The sequence below is a fragment of the Polypterus senegalus genome, chromosome 4, assembly GCF_016835505.1.
Source record: "Polypterus senegalus isolate Bchr_013 chromosome 4, ASM1683550v1, whole genome shotgun sequence".
NCBI lineage: Eukaryota > Metazoa > Chordata > Cladistia > Polypteriformes > Polypteridae > Polypterus > Polypterus senegalus.
The window spans coordinates 54,169,833-54,197,401 of NC_053157.1; the positions used below are offsets into that span (position 1 = coordinate 54,169,833).

At 37.7% G+C, this 27,569-nt stretch overlaps 2 protein-coding genes across 4 annotated transcripts in view; one reads left to right on the plus strand and one right to left on the minus strand.

The window, feature by feature from the left end:
• LOC120527345 (rapamycin-insensitive companion of mTOR-like) overlaps positions 1–9,928 on the plus strand; it is a 151,142-nt gene extending 141,214 nt beyond the window's left edge. For both annotated transcript variants that reach the window (XM_039750640.1, XM_039750641.1), the window contains 5 exons: positions 1,818–2,039; positions 2,650–2,802; positions 2,899–3,022; positions 3,665–3,803; positions 5,892–9,928. In XM_039750640.1, the coding sequence (XP_039606574.1) occupies positions 1,818–2,039; positions 2,650–2,802; positions 2,899–3,022; positions 3,665–3,803; positions 5,892–5,981 (728 nt within the window). In that variant the 3' untranslated portion in view covers positions 5,982–9,928. The remainder of the gene's footprint in view (positions 1–1,817; positions 2,040–2,649; positions 2,803–2,898; positions 3,023–3,664; positions 3,804–5,891) is intronic.
• Positions 9,929–20,308: 10,380 nt separating this feature from the next.
• The window catches only part of osmr (oncostatin M receptor), a 94,333-nt gene continuing 87,072 nt past the window's right edge, over positions 20,309–27,569 (minus strand). For both annotated transcript variants that reach the window (XM_039750643.1, XM_039750642.1), the window contains exons 16-18: positions 26,937–27,015; positions 22,356–22,434; positions 20,309–20,743 (exon numbers count right to left, since the gene is read on the minus strand). In XM_039750643.1, the coding sequence (XP_039606577.1) occupies positions 20,417–20,743; positions 22,356–22,434; positions 26,937–27,015 (485 nt within the window). In that variant the 3' untranslated portion in view covers positions 20,309–20,416. The remainder of the gene's footprint in view (positions 20,744–22,355; positions 22,435–26,936; positions 27,016–27,569) is intronic.

Below are 27,569 nucleotides of genomic sequence, written 5' to 3' on the forward strand. Positions count from 1 at the left end.
CCTAAATTGCATTAAAAAGCAAATTATATGATGTTACAAAATTTGTCACAGAGTAGGAAGTGTAATTACACTGAAATTACAAAAATACATTATTGGTCGGACTACAAGTGTAAAGTTGCAGATTATGAAACAAACATTTTTGGGTTTTGTTAGCTCATTCATACTTGTTGAGATCACTCAAACCTGAGAACACACCTGTACTAAAGTGTATGCTTTGACCGTCGCTGTTTCAGAGGTTCATAAAACATCGCATTACATTCTCAAATCTTATAAATTCAATTTATGGTTGTAGGAGCCAGAGCCTATTCAGTCAGCAGTTGGTGGAATACAAACATTCAGCCCAGGTGACCCCAACAAAGCAGGAAAAAGGGAAATGTTTTTAATGAAAATATTATACTGTAACTTATATTCAAAGCAGCCAGTCATTGCCAAGATTGTCTGCAATTTCAGTTTCAGAACAACTTGCATAGCTTACTGCTAAAGCAGAATAGCTGCAGGAAGTCAAAATCTCCCAATAGTAACCATACAAAGAAACCAAAAGAGTTACCCCTAATACACATAAAATATAACACATATGTTCAAAATATAGCATACATAATGCGGAGTAGTAAGAAATTAATAAGTAATTACAAAGGTAATATCTGGAAAGCAAAACAATTAATACATCGTTTTAGAAAAGACTACAGTGAAATTTACAGAGGAGTATTAGGATGGATGCACAAATAAAAAATGCTTACAGATGTTATTACTTTAAAAATATTTTTTGAGCCAAATCTAATATTGATAAATAATGACAGATCATTGTATGTCTGCCTTTGCATTGTTCTATCCACAAGGTGGTTAGTGAGCCCTGGGGAAAAATCAAGTGTGTGCCTGGTGTTTACTTATTAAGAGCAGATATGTCTGGTGTACTTTCTTCACTGTCACTCTCATGTGACCTACTGCTGTTCACTGAGCATGCCATGATAGTAACATTTTTTGTTTTTTAATTGTCTTTATCTGCACTAATTAGACATAAGGCAGTTACTAAGTGTGAACACAGCATGTGTTTAAAAATTTGTGTTTGTGCAAGGATATTGTCTTTCTGCAAAGAAAAAAATGTTATTGTATATTGCTAAAAAAAATGTTAGCTACTTGACTAAATGTTAAATTTAGCTTTATGCAAGCAAAAGACTCTTAACCACCGTACTTAATAAGGAGCTTAAAATGCAATGCCCATTAAGTTAGGACTGTCCTGAATTATGTGTTATCGAAATACATTCCTAACATGTAAACTTGCAGCATATATCTAGATACAACAATATTAGTGATTAACCTAATGAATGAGAGGTCTTTGTGTTCAGATCGCAACCCATTTTGTAGATGGAAGGAATTCATCTAACTCTGATGAAGTTTCTTCCAGTTTTGTGTTTACAGCAAATTTGTGCCGTGATAATTTATTTCTCATCTTAGGAATAGCTGTCGAGATTGTTCTACCACTGGGTCAGTCATGGGTCAATCTCTTCTCAGCTTTTTAAGAAGCAGACAAACATTAGATTTCCCTGGCCTCCTCTGTAATACTCTTCTGTATTACCTTTGGTTTAGTCCCCCTGGATATGGCTGAATGGTCAAACCTTTAACAGAGTAAATGGAACGAAGAAATGGGATGGCTAGCCATATCCAGAGCTGAGAATTTTTTAATTTATTAGTAAACAAAATGTTATTCAGGTTATGAGCAGAAATACAAAATTGAACTCACTTCTAAAATGAATTTATGATTACTAAAATGACCATAGTAAGCTGTTCTTTATAATATTAATGAATTACATTTCTTTTAGGTTCTGGTGAGTTTGTTCGCAGTCCTTTGCAGGCACTGAGACAACAGATCAGTATAACGGAGCTTATGAACACAAGTCGTTCTGACCAAGCGCAGCTGCTAGGAAACATGGAGGACACAGGCCTACAGGAACACACAGAGGAGAATTGCCTTTACTGTGTTTGTGTTCATGTTATGGGTTGCCAAGCTAATAACCACCTCAACTCTACGTTGAACCGTACAGGTAATATTATCACTGTTTGTTTTCAGACTCACAATAAATCTGTTCTCTGTACTGTTCACAGTAAAAACTATTTTACAAAAAAATTTTTGAAATCTAATAAATAAGTACATTTTATAATTATGTATATGCACTTACAAGGTTTAAGTAAGTGAAGAAATTTATCAGAGTGATTTGACAATAAATGAATGACATAAGTAAATAAATCTATTATTTAATTAATGCTATCACTACAGCCCTCCTTTCTACTTTTGAAGGCAAACTTACTATTTTAACAGAGGGGAGGACAAGTTTTAGTTAGAGCACTGAGAAGCAACATTTTTTATAACAGAAAATTTGTGTCACTATCGATAAATTAGTGTTTGTTTCCTAAAACTGATTGCTCAGCGTATAGTGAAAGCTATGTGCTATGTTCAACACACAAAAATTTTGCCTTCTTTGTTTCAACATACACACATACATTTTAATCAAGTAAAATTGGCAAAAGTCTTTTTAAAATAATTTTTATTAAAATGTATCCTGTTTTGTAAATGAGTTTCCTGTAAGTGGATATATTTCTTATTCACACTATTTACTTGCTTATTTTATAACTAGCATGGTCATTCTGTTGCAGATTTCACTGACAATTCATATTCAGATTGGTGTGGACCTACTATTCACAATCATCTGGAAGTAACACAGTCAAAATTTTCTGGGATTTCTGGATGTAGTGATGTTGTATCCCAAGGTTCAGCAGGCAGCACGCGGAGTACTGAATTGTTGCTAGGTAATGTTTCGTATTATTTTAACATATTTTAATGTTATGCTTCTTTAATTTGTTTTTATAGTGGAAATAATGAGTTTATGTCATGCATGTTTGCAGGAGGAAAGTCAATTTCTGAAGACACCCCAGCATGCCGTGTTCTGTTGCGTAAAGAAGTCTTACGTCTGGTTGTTAATTTGAGCAGTTCAGTCGGAACAAAAGGGCATGAAACAGGACTTCTTACGTAAGAAAACTATGCTCGTTGTAATTTTGTGCTACTTGAATATGGTTTGAATTGGTTCAAATGATTAAAACCTTGATTTAGCTTGATTTAAAGGTACAATACAATCCTGTAAATGAACAACTAGTTCAGAACATTTAAAGATGAGTGGATGTTAAACATTTGCTTAAAGGAGCAATAAAGATTAAAAGAGGAGGTTATATTGTAAAGTGACTCTACATAGTTAAAATAAACTAGTCATAACTGGTTCATTTTTAAAGACATTTGAAGAAATAATATATTAACAGCCCAATAACCATATAAAATAAAAACTTGAACAGTGATTGTTCACATTAATGTTCTACTAGTTTTGTTATTTTTCCAAACTATATCATTGCATACCTTTGTTGACATTTAAACTTATTCTGTTAAACTGAATTAACCTTGTCTGGAAATATTTGTTGAAAGTTTTTGTCATCTTATGTTTTTACTGGATGTTACATAGTATCATTAAGTTATATGAAACATTAATTCAGGACAGATTCAGTTTCCCCAATATAATCTTGATATTTAAGGTCATTTGTACCTACATGAAAACAGGGCTCATACTGAATTATTGCATTGTTATTTAATATCCGGATTTATGTTTTTTATGTCTGCTTTTAGAATCAAAGAAAAGTTCCCGCATGCTTTTGAGGATATATGCCTGTATTCTGAGGTCTCCCACCTGTTGGCACATTGCATGTTTCGACTACTGTCTCGAAGGTTTATTCAAGAACTTTTTCAGGATGTGCAGTTTACTCCGGTACAGTTTTTATTTTCTTATCAATATAATTAAATAATCGCAAAGTGACTTTTGAAATATAAGAATTAAAGAAATTTTTTTTTCTTATTTATTTGTAAAAGAACTCTAAGAAGGCTTTTTATGAGTTCAGTTATAACAAAACTATACTTAAATATCTTGCGAATAGAATATTGCCTCAGAAAAGTCTGTTTGCTTTTGAGGCAATGTCAGACTTTACTTTCTGCATTGTAAGTACATTGTGTACTTGTATTTTTAACTTCTAAATATGAAAAAGTGCAAAGTCCACTATGACCCTTAGTTTTGATCCTTCTTTTAAGGTGTACTGTCAAGTTTCAATCCTCCCACTGTGTATTCAAATCTAATACTTTTACTTCCTACATGTACTTTCATTTGTCCCACATTGTTCAAGTGTGTATTCTGTACAGGTCTATCTATAATGGTTTATTAAATATTATCTACATTTACACCTAATTTATGTTCATAAGCAGACTTTCCAGCTTGTTATTTATATTCTTAGCAAGGGCATTTATGTAAACTAAAAAGATAAGTGGCCATCATCAGCTAAATCTGGAAGTGTTCCACACAATGCAGTCCTTTGCTACCTGTGTTTAAGCCCAGTTTGCATCCATCTATATTTTGCACCTTAAACTTCCACTTCACATAATTTGATGACTAACTTTTCATGTGGAATCTTATCAGTTACTCTCTGAAAATCAAGACAAATAATGCCATTTGTACCTCTCTGATACTCTCTGATACTTTGCTGTTTTCTTATTGAATTTCAGTATATTAGAGAAACATAAGTCACCTTCTGTGTAAACCAATGTTGGTTGATCATTAATACATCTGGTCTTGTCATGTGTTGCTTAGTCTGTTTCTTAATAATTCTTTCCATTACTTTACCCATGATACAGGTAAACCTTACCGAATTATAGTTACTTTTGTCAGCTTTCAATCACCTTATTTATGCAGTGGTGTGATGTAGATGGTTGCACACTTATTGTCTGTCATTAAGTAATCAAAGTGATACAATCAGACAATGGCTTGTGGGTCATTCCACTTTATTTCAACAAATGGCCTTTGCCTCTCCATTTCTGATGTTGATTAAATGTGGCATATGAATTATATTTACTTTCCAGTGCCTTTTATTTTATTTTTTATTTCTTTATTTTTACCACATTTGCTTTTTAAAAATACAGTGAAGGGCCTGGAATAGCAATATTTTTATACAGGAATACATATGTACTGGTGGTACTTGTACTGTATATAAAAAATTACCTGCTACTAAGTCCCCTTCATGTGATATCCTAAAGGTGTTAAAGTTTGTTAGCAAATGCAGTTTCGTCAAAATTAAAAATGTCGATGAATTAGACAGGATTGCCCCTTTGTATAATCCAAAACAGTCCTGAAGATTGTTTCAGTCATCACTAGTTATCATAGGGTTACCCATGAATACACACTTACTGTAAATCAGCAACAATGTAAACTTTGCTAAAGCAGATTATTTGAGGAACACCTTGAGGGATTCTCATCTTTTGAAGGTTTATTTTGATCTTTTTTTTAAAGTGAAAGCATTAAGTGCCTTCACATAAATGTGCTCTAGTTTGGTGGCTCTCAGCATAAAGAGGTGGCTAGTCTTCTTTTTTTTTATTTGCCATCCTGAAATAATTTGCCATTTTACCAACAAGATTTTAATGCACGTATTTAAAACCTAATTCAGATGGGTATAGATTCCTTTTAGAATTAAAATTATAATGTACATTATTTGCAATGCATGGGTGAAGAGTTTGTCTGATATAACCAACTGTGGACCCCCACAGACTTATTTTCTTCGGGAATTCCGTTAACTGGAGTTTGTGTGTATCTCAGTTACTGTGTTAACAGGACTTTTATTGCCATGATCTGCTTATGTTAATCACTGAGACTAAATCTTCTTTTACTCCGTATTTAGCCACAATTGTGTGCTTTATCTATGTAAACGCTGCATCTGTAAGTAATTTGCTATTCTAATACTATAGTTTTAAATATGTATAATCATTGTGTGCATGAACTCAATTAAAAAAATCATTTTTTTTCCTCCCCATTTAGATGTATGAAGAAGCGGAGACCATTTTGGCAGCACCACCAAAGCAAGTAGCAATAGATTCCACAGATCTAAGCACTGATCCTGCCTTCTAGCGTTTTGAACTGTTATTTAATCTTTATTTAATTTGCTTCTTATTGTCCCTGTGAACGTTTCATTAACTACACTACAAACAATGGAATGACTGGCAATGATTGGAAACTGAAGAAGTCCCGGTCACATGAACAAATTACAATTATCTTCTACACTTTTGATGGTCGTTTCTGGATACCACATTGTTACCAAATGCTGATGCGGACTATCAAATGAGTTTAGCACTGAACACATAAGGAATTCTTAGAAATTAACTGAATTTCACCTTTTGTTAGCCCTTCATATCACTACACTTGGATTTTGGCTTCAGTCTTAAAATGCCAGAAATCCATTAAGGGCTCACTAAATATTTTTAAAGTACATTGTAGTTTAATATAGAACATTCTTTTATTTATAGTTTAATGTTTTACTTTTTAAGGGAGCAGGGTGTGTTTTTTTTTTTCTTCTTCTTCTTATAAACTTTCCAGGCTTTCCAAAGTTTATGATCAAAGCACCATTAAAGGAAGTAAAAGCCAGAGCAATGTGCTTTCACTACAGTATTTTTTAAAATTCCTTTTGACAATCACTTTTTCAGAGATGCAATAAGTATGACTTAATTATATACAAATGTCTAACTATAAATGCATTTTTTTCCTTTCCCGAATATTGTGAATTTTAAACACGATCTGAACAATATTTAAAACATGAATGTCTGCAGTGTATATTAACATTTGAAAAATATGATTCTGTTGTCGGGCGACGCTGTAGTGAAACATTAATGTACCAAAATATAAAAATAATTCTCTTCTACCATTGGGTCTATTTTAGGGCAGGTGTGTTTGCTTGGCCTTTGTTTTATTAGTCAGATTGCTGTATTTGTTTAAGGACTGGAGTGAGCAGTCAAAGAGAGTACATGATTGATCTATAGTATAATTGATCTTTTGGACAGCTACAGTAAGTGCCATATTGTTTCGTGTTGGGACTTGTGTGAGCAAATGAAACTCTATCCCATATGTTTAAAATTTCTGTCCTCTTTCAGAAATGTCAATGTTTTTAGTATGTAGACTGACCGCAGAGGTTTTACTTATTTTTTTTTTTTGTCTATTTAAAACTTATGCATTATATCTTCAGACATGAAAAACAAATGTAACAAGCGTAAAAAGAAAGTGGATATGGTTGTCAGGACAACTATAGACTTACATACATACAATAGTTTAAGATTTTCATTTTCTTTTTACTGATTTTCACCATCAAAACAGTTCAAATTCAATACATGTAAAGTAGATGTGAAATATTTCTCTAAAATAATGTGTTAATGGTTACAGCATTCTAATATTAATACAAAGAAACCATGTCGAGTATTGTATTTTAATGTCATGAATTTCACACAGTGTTTTACAATTTTGCGTAAGGTGAATTTTTATACTTGCTATGCAATGTGTCCCACAGGAGTCGTGGTGAACACGGGTACCTTGCTTTTTGTGGGGTTACTTTACATGAATCATTCTCTGGCTGGACCACATTCTGTTTTGCCTAGCATCTTAATTTATTTAACATGTCGTTCGTAAAATTGCCAGCACTGCATAGATAAGAGACTTCTGCCAAACAATTCTTGTTTGACAGCTTTAACTGACTACTACACTGAACATTGCTGTTGGATTATAGTCTTTAAATGCCCAACTATATATTTGCACAGGTATTGCTTTTAAGTAGCATATTGATCATGAAAATCGTTAAACATTCCTCTCATTTTATTCAGCAAAACGCATACAGGTTGAGGACTTAAAATTTCCAACATGATGAATAGTTCTATATTTCAGTGCTAGTCATGTTGTGGATCACAATTCAAAACTAGCCCAATTTAACCTTAGTTATCATGAAATATCATGTCTCAGAAATGGCAAAAAGGAAATTGCAATATTTATTTTATTGTATGTGAATGAATTTTTAAAAAAATGAATGGATCAATTGATATTTTACTGTCTTGTTTTATATGCTGTCGCACATTTGCTGATTATTAAGATATTCTGTATTTTAATATGACTTGTATGTAATGCCAAGATTTATAGTTTTTTTGTATTTTAATAGTAAAGATTCTGCAAAATATAGAATCTTTGAGAAATAACCGGGTACGCTAATAATGATTTTCAAGACTATTTCTGTTTAAGTTCAAAACGAGATGTAATCAAGGCCAATCATAGTCCAGTCCTAGGACTTAATTTTTATATTCTTGATCTGAGTAACAGTAACAATATTTTTGCAATTCTGTGGCAGATTTTTATTGAATCGATTCACACTTTGCATCCACACTTTCATAGCATAGTCATGTTATTTCCTTTATGATGGTACATGAATTTGAAATTATTGATGAGGTAATGAAGAGTTTAGGAATGCAAGGAAGATAATTAGTGTGAATTAAGAGACGAGAGTCTCAGATCAGTGTAGAGTATGGTGCAATGTCTTCTTGAATTGGAACCTATGCACAAACTAAAGTCACTACATTTGAATAGATACACTTGTGAATTTTATCATTGTCACTGGCACCATTGCAGCAATGAAGTCTTAACCTCCTGGACGGCATGTGTCCAAGTATTTATGTATATAGATTTATGTAACATATATATACAATACGGAATATAATAGTCCAAACTATCTGTGAAATCCACATATTTGGCCACTTCCAAGTCCTTCGATTGCTACCTTAATGGTCCTATACCTGTATGTGTGACTTTCATGAAATAGATAAGTTTTATTAGAAAACATTGTTCCTAATTAAAGAATCAGTATTCAGTAGAACAACATTCGCAAAAATGAGCATTTCTTTTGAATGAACTTAACAATTGCTGATGCAGATTTTGGAGGATATTTGTATCCTCCAGTAAGAGAACATGATCAGATTGTCCAAGCCTGCTTCTGGAGAAGGCTGACCTAAGATCTCACGGTACGTTAAAACTTCTGTTATCGCCTGTGGTATGAGATACTTCGTCAAAAGCAAGCTTGTGGTTTACAAATTTCAATTCAAAAGTTCGTAATTCACTTCTGCTAAGATGTTTTGTGAACGAGTTTTCATATTTCATTCCTGTTAAAGATAACTTTGTTTCGTCTTTGCTGCACACCTAATAGCCATTGTTTTTATGTATTTACGAAAAGAGATTGCTAACCAAGAGGTTGTATAAGAATGCATGCTACCTTTAAATTCAACTCACATGCAACACGGGAGATTCCAGCTGTTGTCCTCCCTTACTTAAAAGTGCATCCAAGATTGTTCTTTTTCTATGCCATTGTTTCTCGAGAAATGTGTACTTTCAGTTATACTCATCTATCATCATAACTAGGGTTCTCACAGCATGCACAAATTGCACGACTTTGCCTATTCTTCTTTCTAAACTACACTATTTAATTTAATTTGCATAAGTAATTTATGCCAAAAAGTGTATAAATTGAAAATGTTGATAAAACCAAGTTTAGATTTTAACTAAAAGGTAAATTTTTTTTATGTAAACAAATTTGTCTAAAATTATTGATATATCACTATTCATAATTTAGCATTGTGGAAGATAATTATTTAATTGTTTTTCTTATGTTTTTAAGAACAGATAAAGGCGTATTAGCCAAAATCCTCATGTGGATTTTATGTTTGTCTGTTTTGTTTTTTTTCTCTAGTTTAAAGCTGCTAGATATTTGGCTGATCTAGACGTGTAGGTCACTGAAAGAACATTGAAACCTGATTTATATTGTATACCTGTATAATAGACAAAAACAAAGAAAAAATACTTATTTATATTTTTTCCTTAAACAATATTTCATGAAGCTGTGTATAATTTAAAGAGACTTTTGCAAGTATGGTTTTGCCACCATTTTGTTTCTTTGTATAGTGTGTACAGTATATGTCTTTGGGCATTACAAGGCCTCATGAAGCATACAATCTTATCAAAGGGATATCTTGTTAATAAAATATACATGAATTATATGTATGTGGTTTTTATATTTGTATCTTTCTGTTTGTTTTACTTTTATTTCCTGTAATTCCTTCATTGAACTCTTTTTCTAAGCCCATTGCCACGAGAACACCTCTTGTGTTTAAGATCTTAATGAATAATAATAAATAGCTGCAGTTTTTGAATCCTCCGAGAGAACCGTGACCTCAGACTTGGAAGTGCCGATCATCATCCCAGCCGCTTCACTGTCGGCAGCTAAACGCTCGAGTTTGTGCTGAAAGTGACAGTCAGATGAAGCGAAGAGGACAACATCATTTGCATAAAGCAACAGTGCTACTCCTACAGCCCCCCCAGCTGGTCACTCTCATGCGCTTAGCTGCACCTTGATATCCTGTCCATGAACAACCTTGACAAGCTCCAACATCAATGCATTTCGCTTAAGTTCAGCAAAGTTCCTGAACATTTCCATAATTTCAACAAACTCCAAGGGTGTTCGCTTGTCACTAGTGTTTAAAAATAATGTTTGAACTAGGAAGCTATTATTTCAACCTAGCATTCACTAAAGTTAAACACTGCTGAAGATCATCTGTGTGCACAGCACTGCAAAACAAGACAGAAAAGAACTTGCACAGAATAAACAAAATCACTCTCAAGGGAAACAGATTATTTTATAAATGGGAATGCAGCATATGCACTTTTGACTTGGCTCATAGACGTTTAGCAATCCCCTGATAGATTTATGAAAGATTTGTCATCATGACCAAAAAAAAGTAACATCTCAGTTATTATGGTCTTTGAAATCTCTATGCCAGTGAGTATGCAATGAAAATGAAAGCTGCTGAATGTGTAAATTACACTAGCTCTCCTGTGAAGGAAGCAAGATCAGTGCTGAAAGATGCGAAAAAAAAATCTCATAACACAGCAAAATGACTTGATGCTCATTTTATTCTTCTGCCTGATTTCATATGTCTTCATTTCATTGAGGGTATCTTGTGAAACCGATAAATGCAATTCAGGGAAAAGGGTGAACATACCGCAAAATAACAAAGAAACCCCAAACAGGACTTCACTAGTCTGCCTACGAATAGGCCTCGCCCCAGGCAGCCTGATGTTAAACTCAAAAAAGCAGACTTCTATGCCTAAACAGGCCCTAAAATGAGAGGACTCTTCCTTTTTGAATTGAAAACCCACTTCTCCCCCTGTCTTCAATCAATCCTGTGTTGCTTTGGTTTTCTGTTTGTCATGTTCTCAAATGAGTCCAGAAATAAATAGCAATATTTTTGCCCAAAAAAATGTTTTTTGTATGTATTGCGCGCAAGACTAGGTAATTAACGTGGATTATGCAACACATCATGAGAATTTTTTTCATTTTTTGATGGATGATTTTCACATTATTTGCTGTTGTATAGCACTGGTCAGCGTTTAGTTGTTATCTCCGTTCTTCATGAAAGCATGATATTAAATTTGATCTTTGCCACTACTACTACATTGTACATGGGTTGAGTATTCCTTTAACAGCTTGAATAGGTCAGTTGATTTAGCTCGAACTTGAGTGAACATTGGCAGTCCAGATTCTCACGGTTTTGAAAACTAAGTTTGCCATCAATTGTGGTAAAATGAGGTCTGTGGCTGGTTGGCATAGTTTTATATAAATAATCGCCAGTCTCTTGTCTTCAGGTGAGCGCGTGATAGCGTGGCGAGAGCGGTTCCCATGTGAGTTGCAGGATCGGGTGGCCCTGCGCTTAGTGCACAGGTGCAAGATAGCCCGTCACCCTAATTGGTGCCAGGAGCTGCTGATTGCCACAGCTGTGCCACGTCCTCGCTTTAAAAGAGAAGTGTGAGTTCAGGAAGGGGGAAGAATCAAAAAGCAAAAGGCCGATCTGAAAAAGGAAAAAGAAGAAGAAGAGAAAAGGCAGGAATGAGGGTGCGATCAGGTGCATGTGAGTGCCACAAAAGGCAGACAGCCGGGAGGAAGTTCCTCGGAGCATGCAAACAGCATTTGGTGGTTGAAGGCCACTCTGCCTGAGTGACCTGGGAGCTGGAGTGGCCAAAGCGCTGTTAGGCTGTAATGCCTCGCACGAGAGATGCAGAGCAGCTGCAGGGGAGTGAGGCTGGGAGAGGTGTTCTGCAGGTGGTGCCATGGACCACGAAGACGCAAGCCTGGTAGCAGGAATTGGAGGCTCGAAGGGGTGTCCTGGCTGGAGCCAGTGAGTGCTACAAGGGAAGCACTGAAGGTGGGCTAATCTGCACGTTAGACAAATCCTTGACTGCAGGAGCCCATGTTGGTTTAGTCAAGGATTTGTCAGTTTTTAAGGACAGTTTCCTGCCAGCTGTCTTAACCTCATTTTTATGGATTCTTTATTTGATCATTTTAATCTCCACATCTCACCTGTTTTTATGGATTATTTATTTATTATAGAAGGTATGCCAATAGGATCGCCATTATCAGGACTTCTAGCAGAACTGGTAATGCAGCGATTCGAAAAACATGGCTCTTATCTCAGTTCACACCCAAAATTTGGATACGCTACGTAGACGACACATTCGTCATATTAAAAAGGGTTATTGTCCATTTGAAGGAGAACAGTGTGATGAGTGCAGTCAGATTGTGAAGGATCAGGGAAAGATCATTGACAGCACTATCCCAAAACTAAAAAAAAAAGGTTACAGATCTCACCCTACAAAAATTAGCAATCCAAAGCCTATAACAGTCTGAAGAAAGAAATTAAAATAAAGTGCAGGTGGCTACCTCACTAACCTTTCCCCAGTGTTTGAGGCGAGATGTTTCTTCTTTTTTTTTCCTCGGTGTCGATAGCGTCCGTCCTATCTCCCTTCCTACATAAAGTGACTTTTCCTCTCTTGATCACTTCTTGCCGATTTTAATTTCAGCGCTCCGACCCTTCATTAGCTGTCCAACAGGAGCAGTGTTTTTGTCGGCCTTCCAGATCTCTCCCATGGAGGCAATGCCGTCAGTCACTTCCTCACAATTCCCAATCCTGAACCACAAAAGGCTCCACCACCTGAATCTGAGTGGAAGCCCCCGGCAGTGATAAAAAGCACACAAAGGACAGGCAGGACACAATACAACACACACAGGTAAAACTCCTTATGTGGCTGTGCCATAAGAGGTGTCCTGTCATACGCTTATTGTTTTGTTTAGGTACTACAAAATTGCATCTATGACTTATATACTGTGTTGTTCATGCTGACTTGATTAATCTTTTACACAGACTTGTTTCAGGGTAACACAAGAAGTGTAATGATGGTAGGAAACTTTTTTCAGTCAGTTTCTGTTTCCCTCCATAAAATTTATGAGTAGCATCCTGAAGACAAGTAACTTCAGTTCCTCCTCAAGCTCCACCTCTTCCTTGCAACCAGCACAAAAACTGTACTGAGACAACTGAAGTCACCATTCGGCTGTGAAATCTTGAATTGTGAACTTACTCCAGCATTTATTTGTTAGTCCACTAGAGGGTGCAAAAGACCCATTTTTATATATAGATATAGATATAGATATAGATATATAAGCAGTTGGAGATCCACAAAGGGAGAAAATGAATCACGTATCATAAAGTAGTTTTTATTCCTGCGCTTTCAACCCCTACCAGGGGTCTTCATCAGAGGATAATGCTTAGACTTACAAGAATCAAAGGCAATATATAGCAATACCTTACAGGGGGAGGAGGGGGGGTGAGGTTGTTGGGAGTAAAGTCTTGTTTATTAAGAATAAGTTCTTCTTAAGTTTGTATATGCTGGATTTATGTCCAAGTGTCTGTTGATGGCGTTCTCATTTGATAACCAGGATTCAGCCAGCTCTCTAGCACTTTTATTATTGGCTTTAAATTTTACTTGTACATCGTCCCAATTAAATGTATGTCCTGTTGATTTAGTATGCTTATAGATCACCCCCCCTCCTCCCCCTGTAAGGTATTGCTATATATTGCCTTTGATTCTTGTAAGTCTAAGCATTATCCTCTGATGAAGACCCCTGGTAGGGGTTGAAAGCGCAGGAATAAAAACTACTTTATGATACGTGATTCATTTTCTCCCTTTGTGGATCTCCAACTGCTAATATGCAAACCGTATCACAGACCTTCTCTTCCATAGATATATAAATATATATATATATATATATATATATATTATATATATTATATAGATAATATATATAGATAGATATACACAGTGGACCCTTGACTTACGAACTCAATTCATTCGCGAGGGCTGGTTGTAACTCAAGTTGGTTGTAAGTCAAGACTATTTTTCCCATAAGAAATAATGGAAATACCTATAATGCGCTCCGAACCTCCCACAGCAACACTTACTTAACCTTTCATAATAAAAAAGGGTTGTATAATGTGCATAATTTACCAAAACACCAATAATTTTTCTAATGTACTAACCAAAAAGTTATAAAAAGTGCCTAGCCTACCTTGAAACAACAATTTCATACTGTGCTCAGCATTTAATTTGACATCTTTGGGCTGCAGGAAGGGAGGAGGAGGAGAATGAAACGGAAGGTGGTTATTGTTTAGAAGGAGCCTCCTTATGCAAATCTTTTCTTTGTAAAATTGTCGTGATGGTGGATTTCGACATGCTGCACATATTAGCAAGATCGGTCACACGAACACCACTCTCATATTCCCGCACAATTTCTTTCTTCGTTTCGATTGTGATCGCTGTTTCTCAAGTTAATAATGACAGTAATCAAGCACTCAGTTCAAAGCTGACCGTGTTGTGAACTGCTGTAATAATACACTCCAAAGCAAGCCGGTGCTGACTCAGCCTGATGACATCATCATATGCCGCGCCAGCCCGATAGCTAACATCCCTTAACAATCGCTTTCTTTACCTTCGTTAACTTCTCTTCCTTCCTTCCTTAGTAATTATGCGTCTTGCTTGCCATGGTCTTAGTGAATTATATATATAGATTAATCACTGCACTGACTGAAATTACGTCCACAAAGACATGTATCTGGGCTCCGACTGATGCTTACGAATGCTCTTGGCTGCTTGTTTACAATCGCACAAGCGGATACATGTGACCACATTCGGGTCGTAATGCAAGATGTTGGTCATGTTGTCAAGGGTCGACTGTATGTAGTTATATATATATATATATATATATATATATATATATATATATATATATATATATATATATATATATATATATATATATATATATATACACACACAGTGGAACCTTGGTACACGTACAACTCGGTTTACAACCAAAAAGTTTGCCAAACTTTTGCCTCGGTTCATGACCACACACTCGGTATACGAACAAGCCAGTTTCCCTTTCGGTTTGTGCGCACTGATGATTTCCGCACATGTTGCATTGTTCTCGGTCAGACGTGCGTGCTTTACCTGTGATCTCTTTGTGCTCTACAGTATTTTGTGTGCTTTTGCAGTTCACTTGCTTAGAAGCCATGATTTTGAAGAAAGTTTTGCAGAAAATTGAAATCGAAGTAAAGAAAGAAATTATTGAAAAGTATGAGAGCGGCGTTCGTGTTACTGATCTTGCCGCCGAGTACCTACGATTTTGACTATTCTAAAGCAGAAAGAATCTACTAAAGGAGCTGATATTGCAAAAGGAGTTACAGCCTAAACCAGGCAGAGGCTTCAAGTGCTGGAAGAGGTGGAAAAACTGTTTACCAGTTTACTCATTTACCAATTTGAGAACCCTCGTGCTTTCACGCAGCACAACGTAAACAAAGCCAGACTGCCAGTGATGTGGAGGGAAAACACGAAGGGTTGGGTCACATGGACTTTGTTTTTGGAATGGCTGCATGAGGCTTTTGCTCCCACCAGCTAAACAGCTAAAAACACCAGAAACCCAAGAAATCACAAGAGAGAAAACACCTGAAGGAAAACATCCCTCCATCGTGGAGCCAGACTCTCCCTCAAACCTGTAACCTCCTCTCCACCCAGTTCTCCTCACTTCATGCCAGAACTCGACTCATTCAAGGTTAGTTTTCTTGGTGGTTTATGGTTAGTTTTTGTATTACGGATTTTTCAAATGTTAATTTCTCAGTTCGTAGCATGAATTGTTGCACTGTTACATTTCACTTTTTTCAAACGTTCATTTATTTTTCCCCCTGTGCTTAAAACTTATTAAAAAAAAGTGTTTACAGCGAGTGGTTCGTAGCATGATTTGTTGCAATGTTACTTTTCTTGGTGGTTTATTAAATTACAGATTTTTCAAATGTTCCTTTTTTTCCCCCCCGTGCTTAAAACTCATTAAAAAAAGTGTTTTATACAGCGATCGGCTTGCAAGGCTATAGCGCAAACTGCTGCAATGTTACACAGAGAGAGAGCGCGCGTGCAGCTGAGCAGGGAGCCTAGGTGTTTGTGTCAGTGTTATTCAATGTTTTTACATTAGTTTACTATTACACTGTGCATTCTATGGTGTAATTAACTATATTTGTGCTTAAAAATCTTTAAAAAAATATATTTACATACAGTTCGTATGGTCTGGAACGGATTAATTATATTTACATACAATCCTATGGGGGAAGTTGCTTTGGTTCACGACCAAATCGGTTTACGACCAGAGGTTTGGAATGAATTATGGTCGTGAACTGAGGTTCCACTGTATATATAAGATGCCAACAAAAGAAGAGAAGAATCAGGCTGCTAGGGTGGAGAAAAGAAGAGCTGCTCAGGAAGCATCAAGCGCATCAACCTCTGAGCAAATAAATGCTAAAAGTACAGAAAAAGAGTATTAAAACAATGAATGCTCAAGTCAAGTGTATACATGCAGTGTGCCGTTACTGGTCCATATATAATACCTTTAGCAGATATTCATAATCGATATAACTAAACACAATATTAGCAATAATTAAATTATATGCATTACACATAACCAGTTTTGTGAAAAAATGTATATGTTTGATGTAATCGAGTAGTGGTCATATTAGGAGTACAAAATCATCTTGTTGTCGTTGACCAAAGTCTTCTCATCTCAGAATTGGCAGGTGTGACAGGAGATGGTAGTGCGTAGAAGAAGGCAGTAATGACCCCGATGGCCTTTGGCCACTTCTCAGTAGTTCACAGGCTAGGGTTTTGCTACAGGTATCTGCTCTTTCTACATTGATAACTTACCTGTCTTTTCCACAGACGAGCATCAACACTCTCAGGATTTGGGAACAAGTTCAACACATCTGTTGAACCTTTTCAGTTTAAGCTATCCGAGACTAAGAAGGGAGACAATTGAAGGGTTTAAACTTGTGACAGCAATCGGTACAGTGGATCCCAGCTTGTTACTTGTGACACAAATGTTTAAAGGTTTTTTGCCACGCAGAGAACAATACACTCATGGAATAAATTACCAAGTAGTGTGGTGGAGAGTAGGACTTTAGAGACCTTCAGATATTAGCTAGAGGTTATGTTGGACAATCTGTTTGAATAGGATGGACAAGCTTGTGGGGATTAATGGCCTGTTCTTGTTGCAGTTGTTCTAATGTTCTAACTCGGCCACAGCAGGCTGAGGGTATTATAATTTGGATCATATCACATGTCAATAAAGCAAAAACCTTTTCCTTAGTGAGAACCTGACAGCTACAATTTACTGCAACTGACATTACATCATCACCTTACTGCTTGGGCAATGGGCAAGTCTTCAGGACTTCATGAGTCCTCCTACTATCTTGTGGGAAATCTTTGGTCAGCTAAAGGCTTTGGGAGTCAACCTTGAAAAATAAAAATCAGAGGCCGGATTTCCTAAGGCAGTCATACATTGTTTTCAGTGATGGCTGGCAACTCCTACAACACAGCTGATTTCAAACTATATTTACATCACAGCCATGGCCACCTTTGGGAGGAAGACCTTGAAAACGACAGACTGATTTGAAGCCAAGTCCAGCGACATGACTCCCTTCATTGAACACAAGTGTCCTGCCCTGGCTGAATACAAGTATTCCCCAACAGACAGAAGTCTACAAATACTCATGGCTACCAGAAACAAAGTCCCACAGACCGCTAGGTGCTGTGCTGGTGAGGACTTGATGTAGCTAAACAAAGACATCCAGACAGCAGTGATCAAAGGCAACATCAGAGGAATGTATGATGGCATCAAGAAAGCAGTAGGTCCCACTCAGAGCAAGACAGCACCCCTGAAGTTCAGCAGCGGGGAGGAGATCACGAAAAAAAATCTGTCACCATCTCAACCCTTAAAGCCATTGAGTGCCTGCCAACTGTGGAGGAACTGGATGCTGAACTCACTGTGGGAGAACTCAGCAAGGTTATTGATAGTCTAACGCCCAGCAAGGCACCTGACATTGACAGGAGCCCCTCAAACCTGATCACTCAGTGCAAGACCAGCTTACTGCAGCCACTGCGTGAGGTCCTGTGCCAGTGCCTGAAGGAGAGAGCCGTACCACAGAACATCAGAGATGCCAGAATCTTCACCTTGCACAAGAACATAGGGGACAGGAGTGACTGCAGCAACTACAGAGGTATCTCCCTACTGAGCATCTTAGGCAAGTATGCAGAAGCCAGCTGAGCACATCTACCCAGAGCCACAGTCTGGCTTCCATGTCAGCCGATCAACTGTAGACATGATATTCTCCTTCTGGCAACTCCAGAAGGGAAGAGAACAGAAGAAGCCCTCTGTCTTGCCTGTTCCAGGTCCTTATCAAGATTGGTTGCCCAGCCAGACTGCACAGAATAATAGAATCCTTCCACATCAACATGATGAGGACAGTGCAGTATGCTGGAAGTATCTCTGAGCCCTTCAGTTTGAAGCAAGGCTTTGTCCCCTTTAACTCCCTGACACTAATTGCCATTTTCTTTGTTGTGCTCCTTAAGCACACCTTTGGCTCCACAAGGGAAGGGATCTACCTACACACCAGATCAGACAGCAGTCAGAATCCACTCGCAGCGGGACCTCCAGAGCCTCATGGATCTGTTTGCCCAAGCCTGCAAGAATTTCAGTCTGACCTTCAATGATGGGGCAGGATGTTGTGGCACCACCAGTCATCACCATTGACAACTACGAACTGGAGGTCATTCACCAGTTCATCTACCTGGGATCCACCATCAGTGACAACCTCTCCCTGGATGATGAAATCAGCAAACACATCTGGAAGGCCACAACAACAACTCTTGCCCATCTCACTACATGCATCTGGGAGAACACCAAATAGACAATTAAGACCAAGTTCGTTGTCTACAGTGCTTGTGTGATCAGCACACTCCTGTATGGCAGTGAGACCTGGACAACATATACACCAGCCAGGAGAAATGACTTAACACCTTCCACCTGTGATGCCTCGGCTGCATCCTGGGCATCTCACGGGAAGACAAAGTGACCAACACTGAGGTTCTGCACTGTGCTGGTTTACCCAGAATGTATGCTCTGCTCAGGCAAAGCAGATTGCACTGGGTTGGTCATGTCCACCTCATGGATGATGGTCGCATCTCCAAAAACATCATCTATGGCCAACTGGAATCAGGCAAGAGAATAGCATGCTGCCCACAATTGCGCTACAGGGATGTCTGCAAGAAGAACATGAAGGCTCTGGGCATCAGCACTGATTCCTGGGAAGACCTTGCAACTGATCCTTCAAAGTAGGGGGGCATCTTGAAGCAGAACCTCAAGTCCAGAGAAGAAACTCCAAACAGAAAGCAGCTGTGGACAAGCAAGCCCGCAGAAAACAACACTGGAGAGTTGAGACCACCCACAAGTGCATCCTCAGCAACAGAGATTGCCACTCCCACATTGGATTCATAAGTCAGAAATGATGGTGGAACAACAACAAAAACAACAACATCAAGGGAAACTAGTGCACACCTTTCCAAAGTGGCCTTTGAATGATGGAGGCCTTACCTTACCTTGAATAGTGCTCTGGATCTAAACTGTGGTTTCCACTGAACATTGGAGTCGGACTCAAACAGCTTCAATTGACCAGATATAGAGTAGCATCAGCCTCTCCTGACTGTTTATATAGACCCCATAAATCGTAGCTGGAGAAAAACACTTTTGGAAATAGAAATGGCCCTTTTGTAAAAAGTGAGAATGCATTCTATTCTATTCAGTATTCCATTGAATGTAGCAGTGATGGCAGTCGTACACAACTGAATTGTGGTTCCCAGTGACCAATCAACTTCTGTACTAGCAAGAGCATTACTGTCAGAGTTGTAAATGACAATGGCAGACTGGATACCTGCATCGATGGACAAGCCATCCAGTAAATGAGAATACAGGATACAGAACTTTATGGGAAATTACATACCATGAGGGGAGGGAATTATGCTGGCATACCTCCCTCAATAGAAAAACAAAAAATACATATTTATCTCCATTATTTTCACCACAGTAATTTAAGATAACTTTATAATTGAACACAACTTTGAAAATTAGACATCTCAAAATAATTTAAATATAAGTCTATATGGTCCATCTCTTAATGTCATTATCATATTTATTTATTCTCAGATTTTTGCTAGCTTACACAAGGTGTAAACTGTTGACTTAATTAATTTTTAAGCTAGAAATTTTATTTCACTCAAGTCTATGGACTGGGTAAATAATCCAAAGCAATGTCATCTCTTGGTTGGGAAGAACAAAACTTAGATTGTGATGCTGGAAAGGGATCTTCTGCTCCCTGATTATATGAAGTACTATTTTGCCAGAAGTACGCTAAGTTGTTTATATTTAATGAATTCACACATCCATCCAAAGCAGCATCTTTTGTAGGACTTTCTTTAGTGCAGCATTGAGGTGTAGATGTATTTTCCAAGTTACAATATAGCACCTTTTCTTCTTTTTCATATTTTACAACTTCAATTTCTGAATAGTTGCACTCCTCCGCCTTTAGAGACTGAATTAATGCGCTGATCTGAAAAGAAAGAAAAAAATGTATATATATACTAGCTGTGTAAGCCCGTGCTGTAAAAAGCCCAGGGTCCTAGAAACTATTGAAATTGTCAGAAAATAAATTGAAATGTAGAGATGTTGGGTATTTGAAAGGAACTACTCTGGGCATCTCTCTCCTAGGAGGTTTCGTTTCTCCATCGTGCTTGCATCATTTGTGCATTAGTGGCGGGAGGAAAAGTAAAAAGGATACCATTTTGCCGATGATGGCGGCTAAGTGACTTTGTCTTTCTTCTGAGGTTTCGTTTTGCTGACGTGCTGGCCTCACTTGTGTTATTAGTGGCTAAGGGAGTTTTGTGTTTCCTCGGAGGTGGAGCCCTTACTCTGACTCCACCTGTCACTTCTGGGTGGACAGACAGAGACGCACACTTCCACGTGTAGACGTTTATATATAAGATAGATATATACCTGTATATCCATGGGAGGCAGCCAAAAGGAATTGAATGAGGTTAAGTCCATGCCGGACCAGGGGGTGGCAGAGTGCACTGATGATGTCACTTCCGGCTCCGGCCCTGATGACCTCACTTCCTCTGCCTAACTTTAAAACCGCCATTTTGTCTAGCCTTAATCAGTTCTGTATTGGACTCAGTGTTGCAAAGTTCTGTTTGTTTTCCTTGAACCCAAGCTTCAAGTATAAGGGGTGACTACCCCCAAACCGTTTCTTGTAGTATTTTGTCCTTCATTGACAACAAATAATCGTCATCCTATGAACTATGCGTCTTATGACCATTCGATTTACAACCACTACTGTGTCTCACGGGTAACTGGCAGTTTTCACCATGTCAGCTCTGTATGCCGTGACTAATTCATCTCGATCTCAGTTTATTACATGCCGAGGTTTTGACTACAGTGTGTTCTGTTACATTTGTCTTACAATTACAGGAAAAAATGTAATTGATCTCGACACAAAAATGAAGGTGATCGAGCAGTATGAGAGAGGAAAAAAAGCGAATGTGATTACATGTGTCTTTCAGTTATCCTGTTGTAACCAGTGTTTGCTGCATGCACTGTACTGCTTCACTTTGGCTACAAATCTGGTTTATCTCTGAAGCTTCTGCATGTGTGTCTCACGATGTGCCACTTCGTGCAAACTGCCGTGAAGGGGTAATGAAACCATACTGAACTTGTTGATCTAGTCAACATCCATCCATTATCCAACCTGTAACTACAGGGTCACTGGGGTCCGCTGGAACAAATCCCAGCTAGCACAGGGCGCAAGGCAGGAAACAAACCCCGGGCAGGGTGCCAGCCCACCGCAGGGCACACACACACCCACACACCAAGTACACCCACACAACAAGCGCACACAAACACACACACCCACACACCAAGCACACACTAGGGCCAATTTAGAATTGCCAATCCACCTAACCTGCATGTCTTTGGACTGTGGGAGGAAACCGGAGCGCCCGGAGGAAACCCACACAGACACGGGGAGAACATGCAAACTCCACACAGGGAGGACCCGGGTTTGCTCCAGTCAACATGTGTTGGGTTATTTAGATAAGCGGATGAACTTGTTAGATCATTGCAGGAATTAAGAGCTTAGTGCAGTTTTTACGGTGAAACTCTCAAACCTCATAGATTCCACTGTCCCACTTGAGGGCTTCAATCTTCACTTCACTGTCACCGGAGGTGCACAATGCATTCTTGATCCTGTAAGACAGAATGGTGTTACTAAGGACTCAGATAATCAAAAACCCAAGACTCCAAAAATGTTTCAGTCGAAAAATTTATTTCCAAAAATAGCAGAGGAGAACAAGACATCAAACAGTCAAAACAGCAAGTAATCAAATTGGGGTTGATGAGAATTTTGAAAAGAGGAACAGACATTAGGTGGGATGTTTGTTCATATTTTGTCTTCACAGATTTATTTTGGTGCAGCTCAGCTTAGTTTTAGAGTGTAGCTGCTCTAAAACAAGTAAATTAACTCTTCCTTTAAAACCACCATGTTTGTGGTGATAAACATGTTTGAAGTGTAGGTCCACACATCGTGCTAGATACACTTTCAATTGACCGGCTAATAGATCAGAGGGAGCTAATCATGTACAGTTGTGCTTGACAGTTTGTGAACCCTTTAGAATTTTCTATATTTCTACATAAATATGACCTAAAACCATGGGCGCCGGCAGGGGGGTGCAAGTAGGTGCACGTGCACCCCCCTAGCTTTTGAAAAAAAAGGAAATGGAGAAAAAAATAAATCTTTCAATAATAAGAAAAACGCTAAAAATAGTTTTATTTTAAATTTTTAAATTACAATTAGACGTTTACATTTTACAACTATACATAAACAATCATTCACTTTGTTTCTAAAAGAGCATCTCAAGCCTTCTTTTTTGTTGTCCAAACTTGTCTACAACTTTGTCGATAAATTTTGGACAATTATTTATTCTTTTTTTGTGTACACTAAGCATACATAATCCACTTAATCTATCGTCACTCATTGTAGATCGGTTCCAAGTTTTGACGCGCCGTAATGTGCTAAAAGATCTTTCAGTACTGCAGGTTGTTGCAGGAAGTGTCATGCCAATCTTGAGTGCCTCGAAACAGCCGGATAAAACTGTAGCCTCTTATAGTGTACAGCTAGATCTCTTTTACGCTGGTATAGTTCGATTTATGGGAGAACAGTACGCTTTAGAGAAAAATATTTATCATAAAAGTTGTAGAACTTATCAATGTCTACAATTTTTATTTGAAATATTTTTCTCTAAAGTGTACTGTTCTCCCAGAAATCGGAACTATTAACCGGCGTAAAAGAGGTCTAGCTGTATGTAAGTGCTTACAAAATTACATTAAAAACTTAAGGCAAAAAGCACTACCTATGCCACTGAATACATCAATAACATTTTTAACTATATTCCAGTGATCATATGATAACAAAAAAAAGTCGATGATTTTTTGTCAGAAAATTAAAAATTAGGTCATGCCTTAAGTGGTTAATCTATCTATGCAAAAACTGACTGCTCTGTACTGTTCAGAGATAGCGACTGTATTGGCAGGTATTTAATGGGCACATACATATACAAAAAAAGTTTTTGTTGCGGGGGGGAGCGTAGAAAGAAAAAAATCTCTTTATGCACCCCCCTGAATTAAATCCTGGCGGCGGTAATGCCTAAAACATCATCAGATTTTCACTCAAGTCCTAAAAGTAGATAAAGAGAAACAAGTTAAGCAAATGAGACAAAAATATTATACTTGGTCATTTATTTATTAAGGAAAATGATCAAATATTACATATTTGTGAGTGGCAAAAAGTATGTGAACCTTTGCTTTCAGTATCTGGTGTGAAAATCACATTTGCAGCAATAACTGCAACTAAACGTTTGTGGTAACTTTTGATCATTCCTGCACAACGGCTTGGAGGAATTTTAGCCCATTCCTTCGTACAGAACAGCTTCAACTCTGGGATGTTGGTGGGTTTCCTCACATGAACTGCTCGCTTCAGGTCTTTCCACAACATTTCGATTGGATTAAGGTCAGGACTTTGACTTGGCCATTCCAAAACATTAACTTTATTCTTCTTTAACCATTCTTTGGTAGAACGACTTGTGTGCTTAGGGTCGTTGTATTGCTGCATGACCCACCTTCTCTTGAGATTCAGTTCATGGACAGATGTCCTGACATTTTCCTTTAGAATTCCCTGATATAATTCAGAATTCATTGTTCCATCAATGAAGACAAGCCGTCCTGACCCAGATGCAGCAAAACAGGCCCAAACCATGATACTATTACCACCATGTTTCACAGCTGGGGTAAGGCTCTTATGCTGGAATGCAGTGTTTTCCTTTCTCCAAACATAATGCTTTTCATTTAAACCAAAAAGTTCTATTTTGGTCTCATCCATCCACAAAACATTCTTCTAATAGTCTTCTGGTTTGTCCACATGATCTGTAATCTGAATTTTAAATCGCATATTCATCAGACCACTAGGACAGCATTTTTTCACTTAAGAAACATAAGTAAAGTTAGACCTCTTATATCACTGAAAGATGCTGAGAAATTAATTCACGCTTTTGTTTTCAGTCGACTAGATTACTGTAACGCACTCCTCTCAGGACTACCCAAAAAAGACATAAATCGTTTGCAACTAGTGCAGGATGCAGCTGCTAGAATCCTAACTGGGAAAAGAAAATCCGAACACATTTCTCCAGTTTTGATGTCACTACACTGGTTGCCTGTGTCATTCAGGATTGACTTTAAAATACTGCTTATGGTTTATAAAGCCTTAAATAATCTCGCTCCATCTTATATATCGGAATGTCTGACACCTTTTATTCCAAATCGTAACCTTAGATCTTCAAATGAGTGTCTCCTTATAATTCCAAAAGCTAAACTTAAGAGAAGTGGTGAGGCGGCCTTCTGCTGTTATGCACCTAAAATCTGGAATAGCCTGCCAATAGGAATTTGCCAGGCTGATACGGTGGAGCACTTTAAAACACTGCTGAAAACACATTACTTTAACATGGCCTTCTCATAACTTCACTTTAACTTAATCCTGATACTCTGTATGATCAATTCATCACAATAACTATTCATAGTGGCTCTAAAATCCGTACTGACCCCAACTTTCTCTTCTGTTTCTTTTTCCGGTTTCTTTGTGGTGGCGGCCTGCGCCACCACCACCTACTCAAAGCATCATGATGCACCAACATTGATGGACTGAAAGCCAGAAGTCTACGTGACCATCATCATCAGGTCCTTCCATGAAAACCCTAAATACAAAGAGGACTGTTTGATTTATGTTAGGTAGATTGCCCAGAGGGGACTGGGGGGTCTCTTGGTCTGGAACCCCTACAGATTTTATTTTTTTCTCCAGCCTTTGGAGTTTTTTGTTTTTCTGTCCACCCTGGCCATCGGACCTTACTTATTCTATGTTAATTAATGTTGACTTATGTTTATTTTTTATTGTGTCTTCTATTTTTCTATTCATTTTGTAAAGCACTTTGAGCTACATTTTTTTGTATGAATATGTGCTATATAAATAAATGTTGATTGATTGATTGATTTAGCAAACTGCAGATGAGCATCAATTTTTTTTTTGGAGAGCAGTGGCTTTCTCCTTTCAACCCTGCCATGCACACCATTGTTCAGTATTCTGATGGTGGACTCATGAACATTAGCCAATGTGAGAGAGGCCTTTAGTTGCTTAGAAGTTACCCTGGGGTCCTTTGTGACCTCGCCGACTATTACACGCCTTGCTCTTGGAGTGATCTTTGTTGGTCGACCACTCCTGGGGAGGGTGACAATGGTCTTGAATTTCCTCCATTTGTACACAATCTGCCTGACTGTGGATTGGTGGAGTCCAAACTCTTTACAGATGGTTTTGTAACCTTTTCCAGCCTGATGAGCATCAACAACTCTTTTTCTGAGGTCCTCAGAAATCTCCTTTGTTCGTGCCATGATACACTTCCACAAACGTGTGTTATGAAGAGCAGACTTTGATAGATTCCTGTTCTTTAAATAACACAGGGTGCCCACTCACACCTGATTGTCATCCCATTAATTGAAAACACCTGACTCGAATTTCACCTTCAAACTAACTGCTAATCCTAGAGGTTCACATACTTTTGCCACTCACAAATATGTAATATTCAATCATTTTCCTCAATAAATAAATGACCAAGTATAATATTTTTGTCTCATTTGTTTAACTGGTTTCTCTTTATCTACTTTTAGGACTTGAGTGAAAATCTGATGATGTTTTAGGTCATATTTATGCAGAAATATAGAAAATTCTAAAGGGTTCACAAACTTTCAAGCACAACTGTAGCCTTAAGGGAAGGGCGTAGAATGTAGAAGATTTCCTGGTGACAGAGAACACAGCTGGAAGGAAAGTCTCATACATGTCTGCAGCTTGGAAAGATATGGGCAGGAAAAACCAAGAAAGTGTAGTTACTGCTCTAATAAAGTTAGTTGTTTTTTAACACTGATAAGCTATTGAAAAAGTAGTTTAGTAAACTGCTGAATAGACATTTCTGGTGTGCAGAATGTCTTCTGACAGGTAAGAAGAACATTCAAGAGCGTAAACTGGATGCTCAATTTTGTGTATGCTCATGACTTTGTTTATTCATTTCATTTTTCATTGTTCTTTAGGATTAAACAAACATCTTTTTAGATTTTTTTTTGGCAAACTGCGAAGGGATAGCCAACACACTTACCTTTTGCGAAAATACAATAGTAACACCAAAGCAGTTAAAACAGGAACTAAACAAATTCCTAACAAGGGTCCTGGGGAACCTGTGGAACGAAAACATGCACTTGTTTATTTTATTGTGCTATTTAACCAAATTACTGTGGAACAATTCACAATGCTGAATCAAGAGCACATTAATAACGAAATACACACGAAAGAAAACATTCAGATAATGAAAGGGAATTAGAAGTGAGTTTGCAGAATTTCTTGACGTTGAAGATATTATTGATGATTTTATCTAATTTCAAAGTCAGGCATGTTGAAATGGAGTTAGTACAGGGCTGAACCAGAGTGCATTAGCAAAGGAAAAAGGTGAAAGGTTATTTCCATGCTGAAAACAGATGAAGGTAAGAGACGCAACATAAATAAATAAAAGCTACAGAAACTACTTGGTTAACTATTTTGAAATTTGGGGTGTTTATAATTCTCGTTTACTGTATATGCTCCAATAGTGGCCCCCCGGCGTTTATTTGCAAAACTAGCCTTAGCTCCCGGCGCTTAATAGAGACCGGCTGCTATTAGAGACCGACCATTATTAACAAAAACCTTCAGAACGCAATATTGTTTTTTGCGCGCGTCAGTACATGTAGGTACACAA